Source organism: Tursiops truncatus, chromosome 1 (assembly GCF_011762595.2).
Source record: "Tursiops truncatus isolate mTurTru1 chromosome 1, mTurTru1.mat.Y, whole genome shotgun sequence".
In the NCBI taxonomy this organism is placed as follows: domain Eukaryota; kingdom Metazoa; phylum Chordata; class Mammalia; order Artiodactyla; family Delphinidae; genus Tursiops; species Tursiops truncatus.
Genome location: NC_047034.1, coordinates 26,478,624 through 26,500,302, shown reverse-complemented (window position 1 = coordinate 26,500,302; position 21,679 = coordinate 26,478,624). Strand labels below are relative to the sequence as shown.

Here is a 21,679-nt window from a genome sequence, read left to right as displayed (position 1 = left end):
TCCCTCAACAGATGAATGGATAAAGAAGATGTGGCACATATATACATTGGAATATTACTCAGCCATAAAAAGGAACGAAATTGAGTTATTTGTAGTGAGGTGGATGGACCTAGAGTCTGTCATACAGAGTGAAGTAAGTCAGAAAGAGAAAAATAAATACTGTATGCTAATGCATATATATGGAATTTTAAAAAGCAGTACTGATGAACCTACTGGCAGGGCAGGAACAAAGACGCAGATGTACAGAATGGACTTGAGGGCACGAGGGGGAAGGGGAAGCTGGGATGAAGTGAGAGAGTAGAATTGACATATATACACTACCAAATGTAAAACGGATGGCTAGTGGGAAGATGCTGGATAGCACAAGGAGATCAACTCCAGGCTTTGTGACGACCTAGAGGGATGGGATAGGAAGGGTGGGAGGGAGGCTCAAGAGGGAGAGGATATGGGGTATATGTATACATATAGCTGATTCACTTTGTTATACAGCAGAAACTAACACAACATTGTAAAGCATTTATACTCCAATAAAGATGTTGAAAAAATGACACATTAAATCAGGCTACCTTACGAGATGCATCCAAAGCATTCCACCCAAAAACATCAGAATACACATTCTTTCAAGTACACATGGAATATTCTCCAGGATAGATTACATGTAATGACACAAAAGAAGTCTCAATACATTGAAAAAGATTGAAATCATATCAAGCATCTTTTCCAGTCACAATGGTATGAGACTAGAAATCACCTACAATAAGAAACTAGAAAAAACACAAGCACATGGAGTCTAAACAACCATTGGGTCATTGAAGATACCAAAGAAAATAAACCAATACCTTGAGACAAATAAAAGTGGAAATACAACATTCTAAAGTCTATGGGGTGAGGCTTCCCTGGTGGCGCATTTGTTAAGAATCCACCTACCAATGCAGGGGACACAGGTTCGAGCCCTGGTCTGGGAAGATCCCACATGCCACGGAGCAACTAAGCCCGTGTGCCACAACTACTGAAGCCTGTGTGCCTAGAGCCCATGCTCCACAACAAGAGAAGCCACCACAATGAGAAGCCTGCACACTGCAACGAAGAGTAGCCCCCACTTGCCACAACTAGAGGAAGCCCATGCTCAGCAATGAAGACCCAACGCAGCCAAAAATAAAATAAATAAATTTATTTTTTAAAAAAAGTCTATGGGACACAGCAAAGGCAGTTCTAAAAGGCAAGTTTACAGCAATAAAGGTCTACATCAGGAAAGAAGAAAAATTACCAACAAACAACCTAAACTTACACCTAAAGGAACTAGAAAAAGAAGAACAAACAAAGCCCAAAGTTAGTAGAAGGAAAGAAATAGTGACAACCAGAGTGTGGAAACAAATAAAACAGAGACAAAAAAGGAAGGAAGGAGGGAAGAAAGGGTCAATGAAATGAGTTGGTTCTTTGAAAGGATAAGCAAAGTTGATAAAACGTTAGCCAGACACATCAAGAAAAAAGAGAGTTGGCCTAGATAAATACTCAGAAATAAAAGAGAAGCTACAACTGACACCACAGAGATACAAAATATTATAAGGAATGACTATGAAAAATTATATGCCAACAAATAGGACAACCTGGAAGAAATGGATAAATTCCTAAAAACATACAATCTTCTAAGACTGAATCAGGAAGAAATAGAAAATCTGCATAGACCAATCACTAGTAATGAAATTGAATCAGTAATCAAAAAATTCTAACAAACAAAAGTCCAGGACTAGACGGCTTTACAGGTGAATTCTACCGAACATTTAATGAAGACTTAATAACTTCTCAAACTATTCAAAAAAAAAAAAAATTGAGCAGGAACTAATTCAATGAAGCCAGCATCAACTTGATACTAAAACCAGACCTAGACATTACAAACAAGAATATTACAAGTCAATATCACTAGTGAACACAGATGCAAAATTACTCAACAAAATATTAGCAAACCAACTTCCAACAATTCATTAAAAGGATCATACACCATAATCAAGTGAGATTTATCCTGGGAAAACAAGGATGATTCAATATCCACAAATCAATGAGATATGCCACATTAATGAAATGAAGGATAAAAATCATGTGATCACCTCAATAGATGCAGAAGAGAACTTTTCACAAATTCCATTTATGATAAAGACTCTGAACAAAGTGGGTATAAAAGAAACATACCTGAACATAATAAAGACCACATATGACAAACCCACAGCTAATATCATACTCGGTGAAATGCTGAAAGCATTTCCCTACGATCAGAAACAACACAAGGATGCCCACTCTCTCCACTTTCACCAACATAGTATTAAAAGTCTTATCCACAGCAATCAGACATTAAAAATAAATAAAATTAATCCATATTGGAAAGGAAAAAGTAAAACTGTTTGCAGATGACATGGTATTATATATATTAAAAATCCTATAGATCCCACCAAAATACTATTAGAACTAAAAAATAAGTTCAGTAAAGATGCAGGAAACAAAATTAGCATATAGAAAGCTGTTGCATTTCTATACACTAGTAACAAAATTATTAGAAAGAGAAATAAGTGAAGGGAACTAAGAGGTACAAACCTGTAATTATAAAATAAGTCACAGGGATGTAATATACAGTATAAGTAATATAGTCAGTCATACTGTAATAATTTTAGTAACAGATAGTTACTAAATTTATCATGGTGATCATTTTGTTATTTATTTGATTGTCAGATCACTATGTTGTATACCTGAAATGAACATAATATTGTATGTCAACTGTACTTTAATAAAATAAAATGTTATATGTCTAGCTAATAAAAAAAACAAATTCAACTTTATGGTAACTAGATACAGATTAAGTATAGATTTAACTTAATTTTTTGGCACATGTATGTCAATTGGTTTCCACAATTGTTTCAACACATGTTTGTTGTACATCTACTAATCAAGCTACTGTTAGAAACTAGGGATATAGTCAAGGTCCCTACCTTCTGTATTCAAATTTTAATTGGGAATTCAAATTATTCTAATTCAAATTCTAAGATGGGAAATGGATAATTAACAATATGTAAACAATATAATATGTTGTATCAAGAACTATGAAAGAAATACTCTAGGTGATAATATAGAGAGATCCATTTAGATACCATCTTAGAGGTGGCACTGAGTTGAGATAAAAGGTTTTACATGAACAAGTAATGTGAAAAAATGTGGAAAGACTAATCTAGGTTTTAAAAACAAACATACTTTAGAGATGTAGCAGATACATAAACAGTTATAGACCAATACATTTGAAAACTTAAAGAGAAAACATTCTAGAAAAATACAATTTTTTAAAGGTGACTCAAAAGGAAATATAGAAGTTGAGCAAAGAAACTTAATCAGTATTTAACAATATTTAGGGAGGGGGAGAGAGCACTAGCACAGATCATTCCAATCCTAAATTGCAGAATGAAGTTAGCAAATTATCATATGCCAATTCAGGCAAGGTCTGTATGAGAAAGAAAAATTATAGTCTTATCTCATTCATGAACTTAGATACAAAACTCTGAATAAAATATTAGTAAAATAAATCCACCAATATATGAAAAGAGATATGACATATAATCAAGTTGGTTTATACCAGAAGTGCAAGGTTAGTAGTATAATATTTAAAATGTTTTAATATAATTTACTACATTAATAGATTAAAGGAGAAAACTACCTAATCATCTTAATAGGGACAGAATGAAGCTTTACTTTATTCTTACCTCATATCATAATTACTTACCTCATATCGTACATTAAAATAATCTGAGATTAATAATAATGATGATGATAATAATAATAAAATAACCTCAGAAGACATACATGTGGAAGGCTAAACTGAAAAACTTTTAAAAAGAGATAGGAAAATACCTTTATTGCCTCAGGATAGGAAAAATTTTCTATAATCAATAAAAGTACCTCAAGTTATAAAAGCAAAGATTTGACAAACAACTCATTAATAGGTACATGAAATGATGTTTGACTTTATTAACAATTAGAGAAAAATATTAATAGCCCAGAAAGGTCTATTTTACATACACCAGATTGATAAATTAACATTTTAGACTTGGTAAAAATATGTTTCAGCATTCAGGCTGCTATAACAAAATACCATTAACTGGGTGACTTATAAACAACAGTTTATTTTTCACAGTTCTGGAGGGTGGAAGTCTGAGATCAGGGTGCCAGTGTGGTTGGTTGAAGGCCCTCTTCTGGGTGTCAGAATTCTCATTGTATCCTCACCTGGTGGAACAGGCTGGGGAGCTCTCTTGGGCCTCTTTTACAAGTGCATTAATCCCACTTATGAGAGTTCTACCCTCATGACTTAAGCACCTCTCTAAGGCTCCACTTGCTATTACCATCACGTTGGGCATTAGAATTTCAATATACGAATTCTGGGCACACACAAACATTCACACCATAGAAATGTGCATCAATGGAACCCTTACATACATTGCTAGTAGAAGTATAAATTGGCACAAACAATTTGAAAGATATTTTTACACTGTCAGTCAAAGTTGAAGATGCATATATCAAATGGTTCAGCAATTCAACACCAGTATATACCTTAGAGAAACCCATGCACAGGTGCATCAAGAGAGGTGTGAAAGTATATTTGTAGCAGTATTGTTTCTAATAGGAAAAAAATTGAAACACTAATTTCCATTCATAGAGAAATGGATAAACATTCTCTAGTATAATTATGCTATAGAATATATACATTATACAGCTGTGAAAAATAAATCAAACACAGCAACACAAATCAACATGAATGTATTTCACAAACATAATATTGAATGAAAAAAGCAAGTCATGGAAGAAGAGTACAGTATGATTCCATTTATATAAAATGCAAAAAGTTGAAAAATTAAATACTATGTAGTTTATTAATACATAATGTGGTAAACTAGTTTTTTAAAGCACGGGAATTGACCTTATATCCTGAAACCTTGCTATAATTGCTTATTAGTTCCAGGAATTTTTTGTCTGTTCTTTGGGATTCTCTACATAGATAATCATGTCATCTGTAAACAAAGAGCATTTTGTTACTTCCTTCCCAATCTTGTAAAATTTTATTTCATTTTTTTGTCTTATTGTGTTAGCTAGAACTTCCAGTATGGTGTTGAATGGAAGTCTTTGCCTTGTTCCTGTTCTTAGGAGGAAAGCATCTAATTTCTCACCATTAAATTTTTTGTATGTATTTGTAGATGCTCCTTTATCAAGTCAAGGAAGCTCCCCCTCTGTTGCTAGTTTGCTGAGAGTTTTTATCATGAGTGGGTGTTGGATGTTGTCAAATGCTTTTACTACATCTATTGATATGATTATATGCTTTTTCTTCATTAGCCTGTTTATGTGATGGATTATATTAAATGATTTTTAATGTCGAACCAGACTTGCATAACTGGAATAAATCCCATTTGGTCATGGTAAATAAATCTTTTTACACATTATTGAATTTAAAATGTCTGTAGCTTTATCTGTAATGTCTTTATCTGGTTTTGGTGTTAGAGTAATGCTGATCTCATAGAATAAGTTGGGAAGTATTGCCTCTGCTTCTATTTTCTGGAAGAGATTATAGAGTATTGACATCCTATATTCCTTAAATGTTAGAATTCACCAGTGAACCTGTCTGGGCCTGGTGCTTTTTGTTTTGGAAGGTAATTTGTTATTTATTTATTTTATTTTATGCATATATCCCTATTCACATTATTTCTCTTTGTGTGATTTTTGGTACGTTGTATCTTTCAATTGGTCCATTTCATCTGAGTTATCAAATTTGTGGGCATAGAATTGTCCATTATTTTTTCATTTAATAAGGAGTATTCCTTTATTACTCTTTAATGTCCAGGAGATCAGTAGTGATGGCCCATTTTAATTTCCGATATTAGTAATTTGTGTCCTTTGTCTTTCTTTCTTAGCTCAACTAGAAGTTTATTGATTTTATTGATCTTTTCAAAGAACCAGCTTTTGGTTTCATTGATTCTCTCTACTGCTTTTCTGGTTTAAATTTGCTGATTTCTGCTCTAATTTTTATTATTATTTTTCTTCTGATTGATGTAGGTTTATATTCCTTTTCCATCTCTAGTTTCTCAAGGTCGAAGCTTAGATTATTGATTTTTAGTTCTTTCTTCTTTTCTAGTGTATGCATTTCATGTTGTAAACTTCCCTCTGCACACTGCTTTCAGGTCATCTCCCAAATTTGATAAGTTGTATTTTCATTTATTTCCAAATATTTTAAAATTTCACTTGAGATTTCTTCCTTGATCCATATATTACTTAGAAGTGTGTTGTTTAATCTCCAAATATTTAGGGAAATTTCAGGTATCTTTCTGTATTGACTTCTAGCTTAATTACATTGTGATATGAGAGCATACTTTGATGATTTCTAATTTTTTAAGGAGTGCTTTGTGGCCCAGAATATGGTGCATCTTGGTGAATACTCCGTATGAGCTTGAGAAGAATGTGTATTCTGCTGTTTTAGGATGAAGTACTCTTTTTTCTTTTTCTTTTCTTTTCTTTTTTTTTTTTTTTTTTTTTGCGGTATGCAGGCCACTCACTGTTGTGGTCTCTCCCGTTGTGGAGCAAAGGCTGTGGACGCGCAGGCTCAGCAGCCATGGCTCATGGGCCCAGCCACTCTGCGGCATGTGGGATCTTCCCGGACTGGGGCATGAACCCGTGTCCCCTGCATCGGCAGGCTGACTCTCAACCACTGCGCCACCAGGGAAGCCCAGGATGAAGTATTCTTTAAATGTCAATTAGATCCAGTTGATTGATGGTGCTCTTCAGTTTAACTATGTCCTTACTGATTTTCTGCCTGTTGGATCTATTAACTACTTATAGAGAAGTTTTAAAGTATCCAGCTATACTAGTGGAGTTTTATATTTATATTTTCTATTTAATAATATTATATTGTATATTTGAAAGTAAGAGAGTAGATCTTAAGAGTTCTTATCATTAAAAAAAATTTTTATAGCTATGTATGGTGATGGACATAACTAGACTTACTGTGGTGATCATTTTGCAATATATAAAAATGTCAAATCATTATACTATACACCTAAAGCTAATAAAATGCTATATGTCAATTATATCTCAGTATTTTAAAAAATCAGGCCAGTGACTATATGTGAGTGGGTGGAAGAGGGGGAAAGAAGAGACATACAGGAAATTTCCAAGTTACTGGCAATGTTCTGATTCTTGATATGGGTGATTATTACACAGGTGTTCATCTTGGTATTATTCTTTAAGGTGTGTGTTTTGTATCATATACTCTTGTATAACATGATTTATTATTTTGTTTTAAAAATTAGTAAATAAATGATATTTTAAAAGAAATAGAAATAAAATATGCATATGTACAGAATGTCAGATATCCATTTAACGAATATTGCCTTGGATGCCATTAAAAACATCTACGGGCTTCCCTGGTGGCACAGTGGTTGAGAGTCCTCCTGCCGATGCAGGGGACACGGGTTCGTGCCCCGGTCCAGGAAGATCCCACATGCCGTGGTGCGGCTGGGCCCATGAGCCATGGCCGCTGAGCCTGAGCGTCTGGAGCCTGTGCTCCGCAACGGGAGAGGCCGCCACAGTGAGAGGCCCGCATACCACAAAAAAAAAAAAAAAAAACCGAATATTTGTTTGAGAATATGGAAACATATTCCAGGACAAAGAGCTGTAAGGGTCAAAACTTTTTCTTTGGGAACTTAAGTGAGGAATGAGGAGAAATGGGGCAGTGGTAATGTTTTAGTACTATTTGTTTTGTTTTACCCAGATTTATGTTGATAAAAATAAAAATTTTTATAAAAGATGATAAATGTCAGCACAATGCAAGATGGATAAGAAGGAGGGTGTGCATTTTATTCTTATATTTTCTATTTTTCTCTTCTTAGGACCTGGCATATCTCGATACCGATGACAGAAAATGATGTGCTAAAGGAGATTAGAGGAAATCAAGTGGCTTTTCAAGATTGCTTTACTGCAGATATTTTTTTCCTGCTGACTTTTTCTTTGTTAACAATACCTGAGATTCCTGAGTTTTTACCAATATCTTCACCACAGGGTAGTCAGTTAATGGCAGACTGGGCTACTTGTGCTCCTTCATTTGTTGTGGTGGTAGCTGATATGGAGACCTTTCAGACAAATGATTCATTCCGTACTTGGACCAAAATCAGAGTGCCTCCAAACATTCTGACTGATGATGAAAGACACAGTGTGTCTGATGTGACCCTATCACAGGATGGAATATTTTTTTTAATAAATGGTATTCTTTACTTAAAAAATTATAATGCATTCAAAGGACTGGGAAGCAATGTAAATCTTCCTGATGGTGGAATTATTGGCATTACATCAAGAAAATGGTGTTGGATCAACTATTTATTGAAGGTTAGTAAAAAGATTACATATATGTATATTATACCTGCACATTTAGGTATATTTACCATACTGTTTAATACAGTGATATATCAGAGACTATACTATGCAGCTCTTTGTAGAATTATTTTTTTAAGATTTTTTTTTAATTGATTTTTGGCTACATCGGGTCTTAGTTGCAGCACACGGGATCTTTGCTGAGGCATGCAGGATCTTTCGTTGTGGCACGTGGGTGTCTCTCTAGTTGTGGCGTGCAGGTTTTCTCTTCTCTAGTTGTGGAGGGTAGGCTCCAGGGCATGTGGACTCTGTAGTTGTGGTGCATGGGTTCCAGAGCGTGTGGGCTCTGTAGCTCATGGCACACAGGCTCTCTAGTTGAGGCATATGAGCTCAATAGTTGTGGCACATGGGCTTAGTTGCCCTGTGGCATGTGGGATCTTAGTTCCCTGACCAGGAATCAAACCCACTCCCCTGCATTGTAAGTCAGATTCTTTACCACTGGACTACCAGGGAAGTCCCTGTAGAGTTATTTATGCTTGTAAATAACTCTATCTTTCTGACCTAGCTTCTCAGAGACCTCTTTACAGAGGTGTACCACCAACTACAGAGAATAAAATGAATCTAAAATATCTTTAATAGATTTAAATAAATGGAAAAGAAAATGGAAAGCATGAGAAAAAAGGAATCTATCAAATGACAAGGCAATGAGTAAAACTAAAAGCAAGGGAGTCATTACCATAAAATTTAGGATAATTGTTATCCTGGAAAGAAAGGATGTAGTGATTGGGAGGGAGTATGTGTGATATTTGGGAGTTCTGATTATATTCTATTTTTTAATCTAGGTAGCTATTACACAGATTTCTGCTTTGTGATCAATCTTCCAGCTATTTATTTATTTATTTATACTTGGTCAATTTTCTGTATGTAGATTCTATTTCAAAAATTTTAAATATGTAAAAATAAATGTTAAAATATAACCTAGATAAAACTAACAAAAATTGAAATGTAAAATTCAATGATCACCTTAAATAGAAGATTGGATACAACAAAAATAACTAGTGCATTGAGAAGTAGATAAGAAGAAATCAAACAAAATGAAAATCTGGGAGAAATCAAGGAAAAGAGGGTAAGAGAGATGAAAGAAAGAATGGGAAAGAGAAGATTCAACATATATCTAACCAGAATTCCAAAATGAAATTTTAGCAAGAAAGAGAAAGAGCTGAGACTTTTTCAGACTTAAAGAAAGATATCAATCCTCAATCCATAAATATTAATAAATCCAAGTTGATATAGGAAAAAAGAAAACCCACTTAGATACAAAATAGTGAAATTGCAGGGTATCAAAGACTAATAAGAGATATTAAAAGCATCCAAGGAGAAAGGACAAATTATAAACAAAGTAAAGATAGTAAAACAATTAGAATCAATGGAGGTCAGAATCAATGGAAGTCAGAAGATAGTGAAATACTCAACTGACGTCAAGTTATTGGCAACCTAAAATTATATACATTCAATAAAACTATCCTCAAGAATAAGAATGTTTGAAACTATTTTAAGAATCAAAATCAGGGATTTTATAATATAATTAGAATAATTGAAATAAAATTGATTAGATGTGCTCAATAGCAGAATGGGTATGACATGACAGAGGAAACAGTCAATAAGACTGAAGTTATATCAATAGAAAATTTCCAATGTAAACAATAGATAAAAATTGTCAAAGTTGAACCAGGCCCCAGAGACCTGTGGGACAATACCAAAACGTCTAACATACATGACATTGGAGTCCAAGGAGGAGAGGAGAGAGGATTATGTAGAAAAAAAAAATCTGAATAAATAATGGCTAGAAACTTCTCAAATTTGGTAATAAGTATAAACTTATGGAGCCATGAAGCCCAACAGACTCCAGACAATGTAGTTGTAAAAGAAACTCATAATCAAACTACTAAAAACCAAAGGAAAAAAATGTGGAAGCAGCCAGAGAGAAGTGATACATCATATATAGGAGAACAATGATTCAAGTGATAGCTGATTTTTCCTCACAGGCCATAGATAACAGAAGGCAATGAAGCAGTATTAGTAGAGTACTGAAAGAAAGGATCATCAGCATAGAATTCTATTCCAGACAAACATGTCTTTCAGGAATTAAGGAGAAATAAAGACATTCTCAGATGAAGGAAAACTAAGAAAATCTGTTACCAGAATACCTATTCTAAAAGAAATATATGTCTAATGAAGCTTATCAGGTGGAAGGGAAATGGAGAATTTAAAACTTCAATAATGAGTAAAAAACAACTGAAATGGTAGATATACAGGTAAAAATTATTTTAGACTAAAATCATTTTAATAAAATTATTTAATTAGATTTATTAATCTAATTTAATTAGCTAAAATAAAATTCTAATCTAACAATTATTAGATTATTATTAGATTATATAATAATATTTAATCTAATAATAATAGATTGTTATTATATAATCTATTACATAGATTATTTTTATACTCTTAAGTTCCTTAAAGCTTAAGACTATAAAATTTTTGTATTTTTATACTCTTAATTTTTATACTCTTAAGTTCCTTAAAATACGTATGATATGTAATAGCAAAATTTAAAATATATAACATTTTCTGGTGAGCTTTTTAATGTATGTTGATATAATACATGATTATTACAGCATAAATGAAGAAGGATAAAAGAACCCATGGGGTAGTGAGCTTTCTTCATTACACTTGAAATGTTAAATGCATTATTATAACCCATAGAGCAACCACTAAAAAATTATACAAGATAGAGTTTTAAAAACCTCAACAGATAAATTAAAATGGAATACTAAAAAAAAATTTCTTTTCAATAACCTAAAAGAAGACAGGAAAGGGAAACACAGAGACAAAAACCAGAGGATACAAACAGAAAACAACAAAATGGTAATTAAATATAAACATGTCAATAATTTCATTAAATGTAAATGGCCAAAAAATACTAATTAAAAGGCAGAGATTGTCAAATTGGATTTTTTTTTTTTAAAGACCAAAATGTATGCTTCCCATAAGAAACCCACTTTCAATATAAGGAGACATAGTTGAATTAAAAGTAAAACATTGGAAAAGTATATACCATGCAAACACTAATTAAAGAAAATGGGAGTGGATTTATTAATATCAGACAAACTAGGAAAACAATTGGATAAAAAGGGACATTATATGATAAAAGGGTCAATTTGTCAAGAAGACATAGTAATCCTAAATGTGTATGTATCTAACAAACAAGCTTCATAGCAAATGAACCAAAATTAATTGAATGGAAAAAAGAAATAGATAAATCCACAAAATTGTTGGAAGATTTCCACAGTCCTTTTTCAGTAATAGATAAAACAAGTAGACAGGAAACAAGCAAGGATGTACAAGGATAAGTAACACCAGTGGTCAGAAAACTACTGCCCATCTCAGCCAAATCAAGTCTGCTGTCTTTTGTGTAAAAAGTTTTATTGGAATATAGCCATGCTCATTTGCTTATGTATCATCTCTGGCTGCTTTTGCCCTACAACAGCACTAATAAAAATTTGCAATAGAGTATGTGGACCAAAACTTAAATATTTACTATATAGCCCTTTCCATAAAAAGTTTGCTGACCCCTGAATTAACCAACTAGACCTAGTAGACATTTGTAAAATATACTCCACCCAACAACAGCAGAAAATATATTCTTTTCAAGTAAACATGGAATATTAGCAAAGATAGAGTATATTTTAGAACATAAGACAAATGTTAACAAATTTAAAAGAAGAGAAATCAAAGTATGTTCTCTGGTCATAACAGAATTAAACTAGAAATCAACTTTTTAAAAACAGATATGTGGAAGGTCATCAAGGATTTGAAATTTTATAAATACACATTACAATAACCATTTGGACAAACACCATTTCAAGGGGATGAAAAATAATTTTTAAAAATTTTTTGGTTTTGGCTCCATTGTGTCTTCGTTGCTGTACACAGGCTTTCTCTAGCTGTGGCAATCGGGGTCTACTCTTCATTGCGGTGCATGGGTCTCATTGTGGTGGCTTCTCTTGTTGCAGAGCATGGGCTCTAGGTGCACGGGCATCAGTAGTTGCAGCACACAGTCTCAGTAGTTGTGGCACATGGGCCCTAGAGCACATGGGCTTCAGTAGTTGTGGCACGTAGGCTTAGTAGTTGTGGTGCACAGGTTCTAGGGCATGTGGGCTTCAGTAGCTGTGGTACATGGGCTCAGTAGTTGTGGCTTATGAGCTCTAGACTGCAGGCTCTGTAGTTGTGGTGCACAGGCTTAGTTGCTCTGCGGCATGTGGGATCTCCCCAGACCAGGGCTCAAACCCATATCCCCTGCATTGGCAGGCGGATTCTTAACCACTGCACCACCAGAGAAGTCCCCTAAAAATCATTTTAACTAAATAAAAGTAAAACATTAAAACTATATCAAAACTGATGGAAGTGAAAGAAGAAATTGACAAATCCATAATTATAGTTGAAGATAAAATAGACAATTGTATAGAAGAACTGAAAAACCAACTGAATCTAATTTATATTTATAGGATAGTCTACCCAACAACAGCAGAATATATATTCTTAGCAAGCTTTCATGGAACATTTACCAAGACAGACCATATACTGAGTCATAAATCAAACCTCAACACATTTAAAAGAATTTAAATCATATAAAGTATGTTCTCTAACTACAGTGGAATTAAACTAAGAGTCAATAACAGAAATATATCTGGAAATACCCCAATTCTTGGAAATTAAACAATGCACTTCTAAGTAATTCATGTGTTAAATAGGACATCTCAGGGAAATTAGAAAATCTTTTTTTAAATTATTTTAATTGAAGTATAGTGGATTTACAATGTTCTGTTAGTTTCAGGTGTACAACACAGTGATTCAGATATATATATATATATATATATATATATATATACACGCATATATGTATATATATATACTCAGTTGTATATATTCAGTTATATACATATTTATTTATATGTATATATTCTTTTTCAGATTCATTTCCATTATAGGTTATTCGAAGATATTGAATATAATTCCCTGTAGATCCTTGTTGTTTGTTTTATATATAGTAGTGTGTATCTGTTAATATCAAACTCTTAATTTATCCCTCCCTGCCCACTTTCCCCTTTGATAACCATAAGTTTGTTTTCTATGCCTGTGAGTCTGTTACTGTTTTGTAAATAAGTTCATTTGTCTTATTTTTAAAGAGTCCACATATAAGCAATATCATATGATATTTCTCTTTCTCTGTCTTACCTCACTTAATATGATAATCTCTAAGTCCACCCATGTTGCTGCAAATGGAATTATTTCATTCTTTTTTAAGGTGAGTAATATTCCATTGGGTATATATGCCACATCTTCTTTATCCATTCATCTGTTGATGGAGACTTAGGTTGCTTCCATGTCTTGGCTTTAAATAGTGCTGCTATGAACACTGGGGTGCATGTACCTTTTCAAATTATAGTTTTCTCTGGATATATGCCCAGGAGTGGGATTGCTGTATCATACGGTAACTCTATTTTTAGTTTTTTAAGGAACCTCCTTACTGTCCTCCATAGTGGTTGTACCAATTTACATCCCCACCAACAGTGCAGGAGGTTTCCATTTTCTCCACATGCTCTCCAGCATTTATTATTTGTAGACATTTTAATGATGGCCATTCTGACTGGAGTGTTTGAATTACATTTGATTTTCATGTGCCTGTTGGCCATCTCTATATCTTCTTTGGAGAAATGTCTATTTATGTCTTCTGCCAATTTTTTGGTTGGTTTTTTTTTATCGAGTTGTATGAGCTATTTTTATATTTTGCAGACAAATCCCTTGTCAGTCAGATTGTTTGCAAATATTTTCTCCTATTTAATAGGTTGTCTTTTTGTTTTGTTTATGGTTTCCTTTCCTGTGCAAAAGCTTTTACATTTAATTAGGTTCCACTTGTTTATTTTTGCTTTTATTTCCATTACTCTAGGAGATAGACCCCAAATAATATTCCTGTGATTTATCTTAAAGAGTGTTCTCCCTATGTTTTCCTCTAGGAGTTTTATAGTATCTGCTCTTACATTTAGGTCTTTAATCTATTTTGAGTTTGTTTTTGTGTATGGTGTTAGGGAGTGTTCTAATTTCATTCTTTTACATGTAGCTGTCCAGTTTTCCCAGCACCACTTATTGAAGAGACTATCTTTTCTCCATTGTATATTCTTGCATCTTTTGTAGTGGATTAATTGACCATAAGTGTCTGCGTTTATTTCTGGGCTTTCTATGCTGTTCCATTGATCTATGTGTCTGTTTTCTGCCAGTACAATACTGTTCTTATCACTGTAGCTTTGTAGTATAGTCTGAAGTCAGGGAACCTGATTCCTATAGCTCTGTTCTTTCTCAATATTGTTTTGGTTTTGGGGGGTCTTTTGTGTTTCCATAGAAGTTTTAAAATTTTTTGTTCTAATTCTGTGAAAAATGCCATTGGTAATTTGATAGGCATTGCATAGAATCTGTAGATTGCCTTGCATAGTATTGTCATTTTAACAACATTAATTCTTCCACTCCAAGCACATGTTATATATTTCCATTTATTTGTGTCCTCTTTAATGTCTTTCATCAGTGTCTTTTTTTAAAAATCTTTATTGGAGTATAATTGCTTTACAATGGTCTGTTAGTTTCTGCTTTATAACAAAGTGAATCAGCTATACATATATCCCCATATCTCCTCCCTCTTGTGTGTCCCTCCCATCCTCCCTATCCCACCCTTCTAGCTGGTCAGAAAGCACCAAGCTGATCTCCCTGTGCTATGTGGCTGCTTCCCACTAACTATCTATTTTACATTTGGTAGTATATGTAAGTCCATGTGACTCTCTCACTTCGTCCCAGCTTACCCATCCCCCTCTCCATGTCCTCAAGTCCATTCTCTACGTCTGGGCCTTTATTCCTGTTCTGCTCTGATGTTCTTCAGAACCTTTTTTTTTTTTTAGATTCCATATATATGTGTTAGCATACGGTATTTGTTTTTCTCTCTCTGACTTACTTCACCATGTATGACAATCTCTAGATCCATCCACCTCACTACAAATAACTCAATTTCCTTTCTTTTTATGGCTGAGTAATATTCCATTGTATATATGGGCCACATCTTCTTTATCCATTCATCTGTCGGTGGACACTTACGTTGCTTCTATGTTCTGGCTATTGTAAATAGAGCTGCAATGAACACTGTGGTACATGACTCTTTTTCAATTATGGTGTTCTCAGGATACATGCCCAGTAGTGGGATTGCTGGGTGGTATGGTAATTCTATTTTTATTATCCTAAGGAACCTCCACACTGTTCTCCATAGTGGCTGTATAAATTTACATTCCCACCAACATTGCAAGAGGGTTCCCTTTTCTCCACACCCTCTCCAGCATTTACTGTTTGTAGATTTTTTGATGATAGCCATTCTGACTGGTGTGAGGTGATACCTCATGTTAGTTTTGATTTGCATTTCTCTAATGATTAATGATGTTGAGCATCCTTTCATGTGTTTGTTGGCAATCTGTATATCTTCTTTGGAGAAATGTCTACTTAGGTCTTCTGCCCATTTTTGGTTTGGGTAGTTTGTTTTTTTGATATTGAGCTGCATGAGCTGCTTGTAAATTTGGGGCATTAATCCTTTGTCAGTGGCTTCATTTGCAAATATTTTCTCCCATCCTGGGGGTTGTCTTTTCATCTTTTTTATGGTTTCCTTTTCCTTTGCTGTGCAAAAGCTTTTAAGTTTCATTAGGTTCCATTTGTTTATTTTTGTTTTTATTTCCATTTCTCTAGGAGGTGAATCAAACAGGATTTTTCTGTGATTTATGTCATAGAGTGTTCTGCCTATGTTTTCCTCTAACAGTTTGATAGTTTCTAGCCTTACATTTAGGTCTTTAACCCATTTTGAGTTTATATTTGTGTATGGTGTTAAGAAGTGTTCTAATTTCATTCTTTCACATGTAGCTGTCCAGTTTTACCAGCACCATTCATTGAAGAGGTTGTCTTTTATCCATTGTATATTCTTGCCTCCTTTATCAAAAATAAGTTGACCATATGAGCATGGGTTTATCTCTGGGCTTTCTATTCTATTCCATTGATCTATATTTCTGTTTCTCTGCCAGTACCATACTGTCTTGATTACTGTAGCTTTGTAGTATAGTCTAAAGTCTGGGAGCCTAATTCCTACAGCTCTGTGTTTCTTTCTCAAGATTCCTTTGGCTCTTCAGGGTCTTTCATGTTTACATACAAATTGTGAAATTTTTTGTCTTCGTTCTGTGAAAAATGCCATTGGTAGTTTGATAGGGATTGTATTGAATCTGTAGAATGCTTTGGGTAGTATTGTCACTTTTACAGTGTTGATTTTTCCAATCCAAGAACATGGTATATCTCTCCATATGTTTGTATCATCTTGAATTTCTTTCATCAGTGTCTTATAGTTTTCTGCATACAGGTCTTTTGTCTCCTTAGGTAGGTTTATTCCTAGGTGTTAAATTCTTTTTGTTGCAGTGGTAAATGGGAGAGTTTCCTTAATTTCTCTTTCAGATTTTTCATCATTAGTGTATAGGAATGCAAGAGAGTTCTGTGCATTAATTTTGTACCCTGCTACTTTACCAAATTCATTGTTTAGCTCTAGTAGTTTTCAGATAGCATCTTTAAGATTCTCTATGTATAGTATCATGTCATCTGCAAGCAGTGACAGCGTTACTTCTTCTTTTCTGATTTGGATAACTTTTATTTCTTTTTCTTCTCTAATTGCTGTGGCTAAAACTTCCAAAACTATGTTGAATAATAGTAGTGAGAGTGGACAACCTTGTCTTGTTCCTGATCTTAGAGGAAATGGTTTCAGGTTTCACCACTGAGAACGATTTTGGTTTTGTGTTTTTCATATATGGCCTTTATTATGTTGAGGTAGGTTCCCTCTATGCCTACTTTCTGGAGGGTTTTTATCATAAATGGGTGTTGAATTTTGTTGAAGGATTTTTCTGCATCTATTGAGATGATCATGTAGTTTTTCTCCTTCAATTTGTTAATACGGTGTGTCCCATTTTTGATTTGTGTATATGGAAGAATCCTTGCATTCCTGGGGTAAACCCCACTTGATCATGGTGTATGATCCTTTTAATGTGCTGTTGGATTGTGGTTGCTAGTATTTTGTTGAGGATTTTTGCATTTATGTTCATCAGTGATATTAGCCTGTAATTTTCATTTTTTGTGATATCTTTTTCTGTTTTTGGTATCAGGGTGATGGTGGCCTCATCGAATGAGTTTGGAAGAGTTCCTTCCTCTGCTATATTTTGGAAGAGTTTGAGAAGGATAGGTGTTAGCTCTTCTCAAAATGTTTTGATAGAATTCGCCTGCGAAGCCATCTGGTCCTGGGCTTGTGTTTGTTTGAAGATTTTTAATCACAGTCTCAATTTCAGTGCTTATGATTGGTCTGCTTATAATTTCTATTTCTTCCTGGTTCAGTCTCGGAAGGTTGTGCTTTTCTAATAATTTGTCGGTTTCTTCCAGGTTGTCCATTTTATTGGCATATAGCTGCTTGTAGTAATCTCTCGTGATCCTTTGTATTTCTTCAGTGTCACTTGTTACTTCTCCTTTTTCATTTCTAATTCTATTGATTTGAGTCTTCTCGCTTTTTTTCTTGATGAGTCTAGCTAATGGTTTATCAATTTTGTTTATCTTCTATGTTTTTAGTTTTATTGATCTTTGCTATCATTCCCTTCATTTCTTTTTCATTTTTTTCTGATCTGATCTTTATGATTTCTTTCCTTCAGCTAACTTTGGGGTTTTTTTTGTTTTTCTTTCTCTAATTGCTTTAGGTGTATGGTTACATTGTTTATTTGAGATGTTTCTTGTTTCTTGAGGTAAGATTGTATTGTTATAAACTTCCATCTTAGAATTGCTTTTGCTTCATCCCATAAGTTTTAGGTCATCTTGTTTTCATTGTCATTTGTTTCTAGGTATTTTTTGATTTCCTCTTTGATTTCTTCAGTGATCTCTCAGTTATTGAGTAGTGTATTTTTTAGCCTCCATGTGTTTCTATTTTTTTAAGATTTCTTTCCAGTAATTGATAGCTACTTTCATAGCATTGTGGTAGGAAAAGATACTTGATACAATTTCAATTTTCTTAAATTTACTGAGGCTTGATTTGTGACCCAAGATATGATCTATCCTGGAGAATGTTCCATGAGCACTTGAGAAAAATGTGTATTCTGTTGTTTTTGGATGGAATGTCCTATAAATATCAGTTAAGTCCATCTTGTTTAATGTATCATTTAAAGCTTGTCTTTCCTTATTTATTTTCATTTTGGATGATCTATCCATTGGTGAAAGTGGGGTGTTAAAGTCCCCTACTATGATTCTGTTACTGTTGACTTCCCCTTTAATGGCTGTTAACATTTGCCTTATGTATTGAGGTGCTCCTATGTTGGGTGCATAAATATTTACAATTGTTATATCTTTTTCTTGGATTGATCCCTTGATCATTGTGTAGTGTCCTTCTTTGTGTCTTGTAATAGTCTTTATTTTAAAGTCTATTTTGTCTGATATGAGAATTGCTACTCCATCTTTGTTTTGATTTCCATTTGCATGGAATAACTTTTCCCATCCCCTCACATTCCATCTGTATGTGTCCCTATGTCTGAAGTGGGTCTCTTGTAGACAGCATATATATGGGTCTTGTTTTTGTATCATTTCAGCCAGTCGATGTCTTTTGGTGGGAGCACTTAATCCATTTACATTTAAGGTAGATAACAATATGTACATTCCTATTACCATTTTCTTAATTGTTTTGGGTTTATTATTGTAGGTCTTTTCCTTCTCTTGTGTTTCCTGCCTAGAGAATTTCCTTTAGCATTTGTTGTAAAGCTGGTTTGGTGGTGCTGAAATCTCTTAGCTTTTGCTTGTCTGTAAAGGTTTTAATTTATCCAGCAAATCTGCATGAGATCCTTGCTGGGTAGAGTAATCTTGGTTGAAGGGTTTCCCTTTCATCACTTTAAATATGTCCTGCCACTCCCTTGTGGCTTTCAGAGTTCCTGCTGAAAGATCAGCTGTTAATCTTATGGGGATTCCCTTGTATGTTATTTGGTTTTTTTCCCTTACTGCTTTTCATATTTTTTCTTTGTATTTAATTTTTGATAGTTTGATTAATATGTGTCTTGGCGTGTTTCTCCTTGGATTTCTCCTCTATGGGACTCTGTGTGCTTCCTGTACTTGATTGATTATTTCTGTTCCCAAATAAGGGAAATTTTCAACTATAATCTCTTCAAATATTTTCTCAGTCCTTTTCTTTTTCTCTTCTTCTTCTGGGAACCCTATAATTCGAATATTGGTGTGTTTAATGTTGTCCCAGGGGTCTCTAAGACTGTCCTCAATTCTTCTCATTCTTTTTTCTTTATTCTGCTCTGCTGTAGTTATTTCCACTATTTTATCTTCCAGGTCACTTATCCATTCTTCTGCCTCCATTATTCTGCTATTGATTCCTTCTAAAGAATTTTTTATTTCATTTATTGTGTTGTTCATCATTGTTTGTTTGCTCTTTAGTTCCTCTAGATCCTTGTTAAACGTTTCTTGTATTTTCTCCATTCTATTTCCAAGATTTTGGATCATCATTACTATCATTACTCTGAATTCTTTTTCAGGTAGACTGCCTAGTTCCTCTTCATTTGTTTGGTCTGGTGGGTTTTTATGTTGCTCCTTCATCTGCTGTGTGTATCTCTGTCTTCATTTTGCTTAACTTACTGTATTTGGGGTCTCCTTTTCACAGGCTGCAGGTTTGTAGTTCCCATTGTTTTTGGTGTCTGCCCCCAGTGGCTAAGGTTGGTTCAGTTCAGTTGTGTAGGCTTCCTAGTGGAGGGGACTAGTGCCTGTGTTCTGGTGGATGAGGCTGGATCTTGTTTTTCTGGTGGGCAGGACCACGTCTGGTGGTGTGATTTGGGGTGTCTGTGACATTATTATGATTTAAAGCAACCTCTCTGCTAATGGGTGGGGTTGTGTTCCTGTCCTGCTAGTTGTTTGGCATAGGTTTTCTGGTACTGTAGCTTGCTGGTCGTTGAGTTTAACTGGCTCTTAGCATTGAGATGGAGATCTCTGGGAGAGTTTTTGCCATTTGATATTACATGGAGCTGGGAGGTCTCTGGTTGACCAAGGTCCTGAGCTCAGCTCTCCCACCTCAGAGACATAGGCCTGATACTGGCCAGAGCATCAAGACCCTGTCAACCACATGGCTTTTGGGAAATCTGAGGTCTTCTGCCAGCGTTCAGTAGGTGTTCTGTAGGAGTTGTTCCACATGTCGATGTATTTCTGATGTATTTGTGGGTGGAAGGTGATCTCCTCGTCTTACTCCTCCACCATCTCGAAGGTCTCTTCATCAGTGTCTTTAGATATTCTTTTAACTGAATGAAAGTGAGGATATTATGGAGTTCTGCTAAAGCAGTGCCTAAAATGGAATTTATAGGATTAAGTGCTTATATTAGAATCTTCCACTTCTGCACAAGATAGAATAAAAAATAGGATATATATATATATATATATATATATATATATATATATATATATGTTCCAGCATGAAACAACAGCAGAAAATAGTATGAAACCATGCTTTATATATTCAAAAACATTGGAAATCAAGATAAGCCCTGCAATTGCCCCTGCTTAATGTCTTGAGAAAGTTCCCAGACCAGGGAATGGTGACATAGGAGACTGAGACAGAGTCCAGCAGATTCACTTAGTTGAGGAAGTGGAACTTATAATCAAGGGAGGGAAGGTGGCTGGAGCTTGCAAAGCAGAATAGCAATGATAAGAGAGCTGCACACAGAATTCTAGAGATTTTCCAAGGACTCCCCTCATGTATTCAGCAGTGTATCAATCAGTCTATATTTGTGGGGAAACTATCCAATCCTGGGGAAAAAACTGAATGAAAGGACTAGGGAATTGAATTATAACTCACACAGGGATGGGAACAGTACCTGTTCTAACCAGCCAGACTGAAAACACACATAACAATTCATGGGGGATTGAGTAGAGTGCTCCTAAGTGTCTTGCCTCACTACTGAGAATAATTATCACTAGACAAAGTGCTTCTCTGGTCCCATCTAACAAATTTTAAACAAAAAACCCCAAAAGTATCCAGCTGTTTTAAAGTAATTTAAGACATCTCAGAACAAAACTCAAGAATATTTTTAAAAAATATTCAGCACCCAACAAGGTAATAGTCACAATTTCTGTCATTCAATCAAAAATACCAAGCATACAA

The 21,679-nt window shown here is 34.4% G+C and overlaps 1 protein-coding gene across 1 annotated transcript in view; it reads left to right on the top strand.

Annotated features, from left to right (window-relative positions):
- CATSPERE (catsper channel auxiliary subunit epsilon) overlaps window positions 1-21,679 on the top strand; it is a 239,501-nt gene that overhangs the window by 90,959 nt on the left and 126,863 nt on the right. Inside the window, exon 9 of the mRNA XM_019920606.3 lies at window positions 7,908-8,400. Coding sequence (XP_019776165.3) covers window positions 7,908-8,400 — 493 coding nt within the window. The remainder of the gene's footprint in view (window positions 1-7,907; window positions 8,401-21,679) is intronic.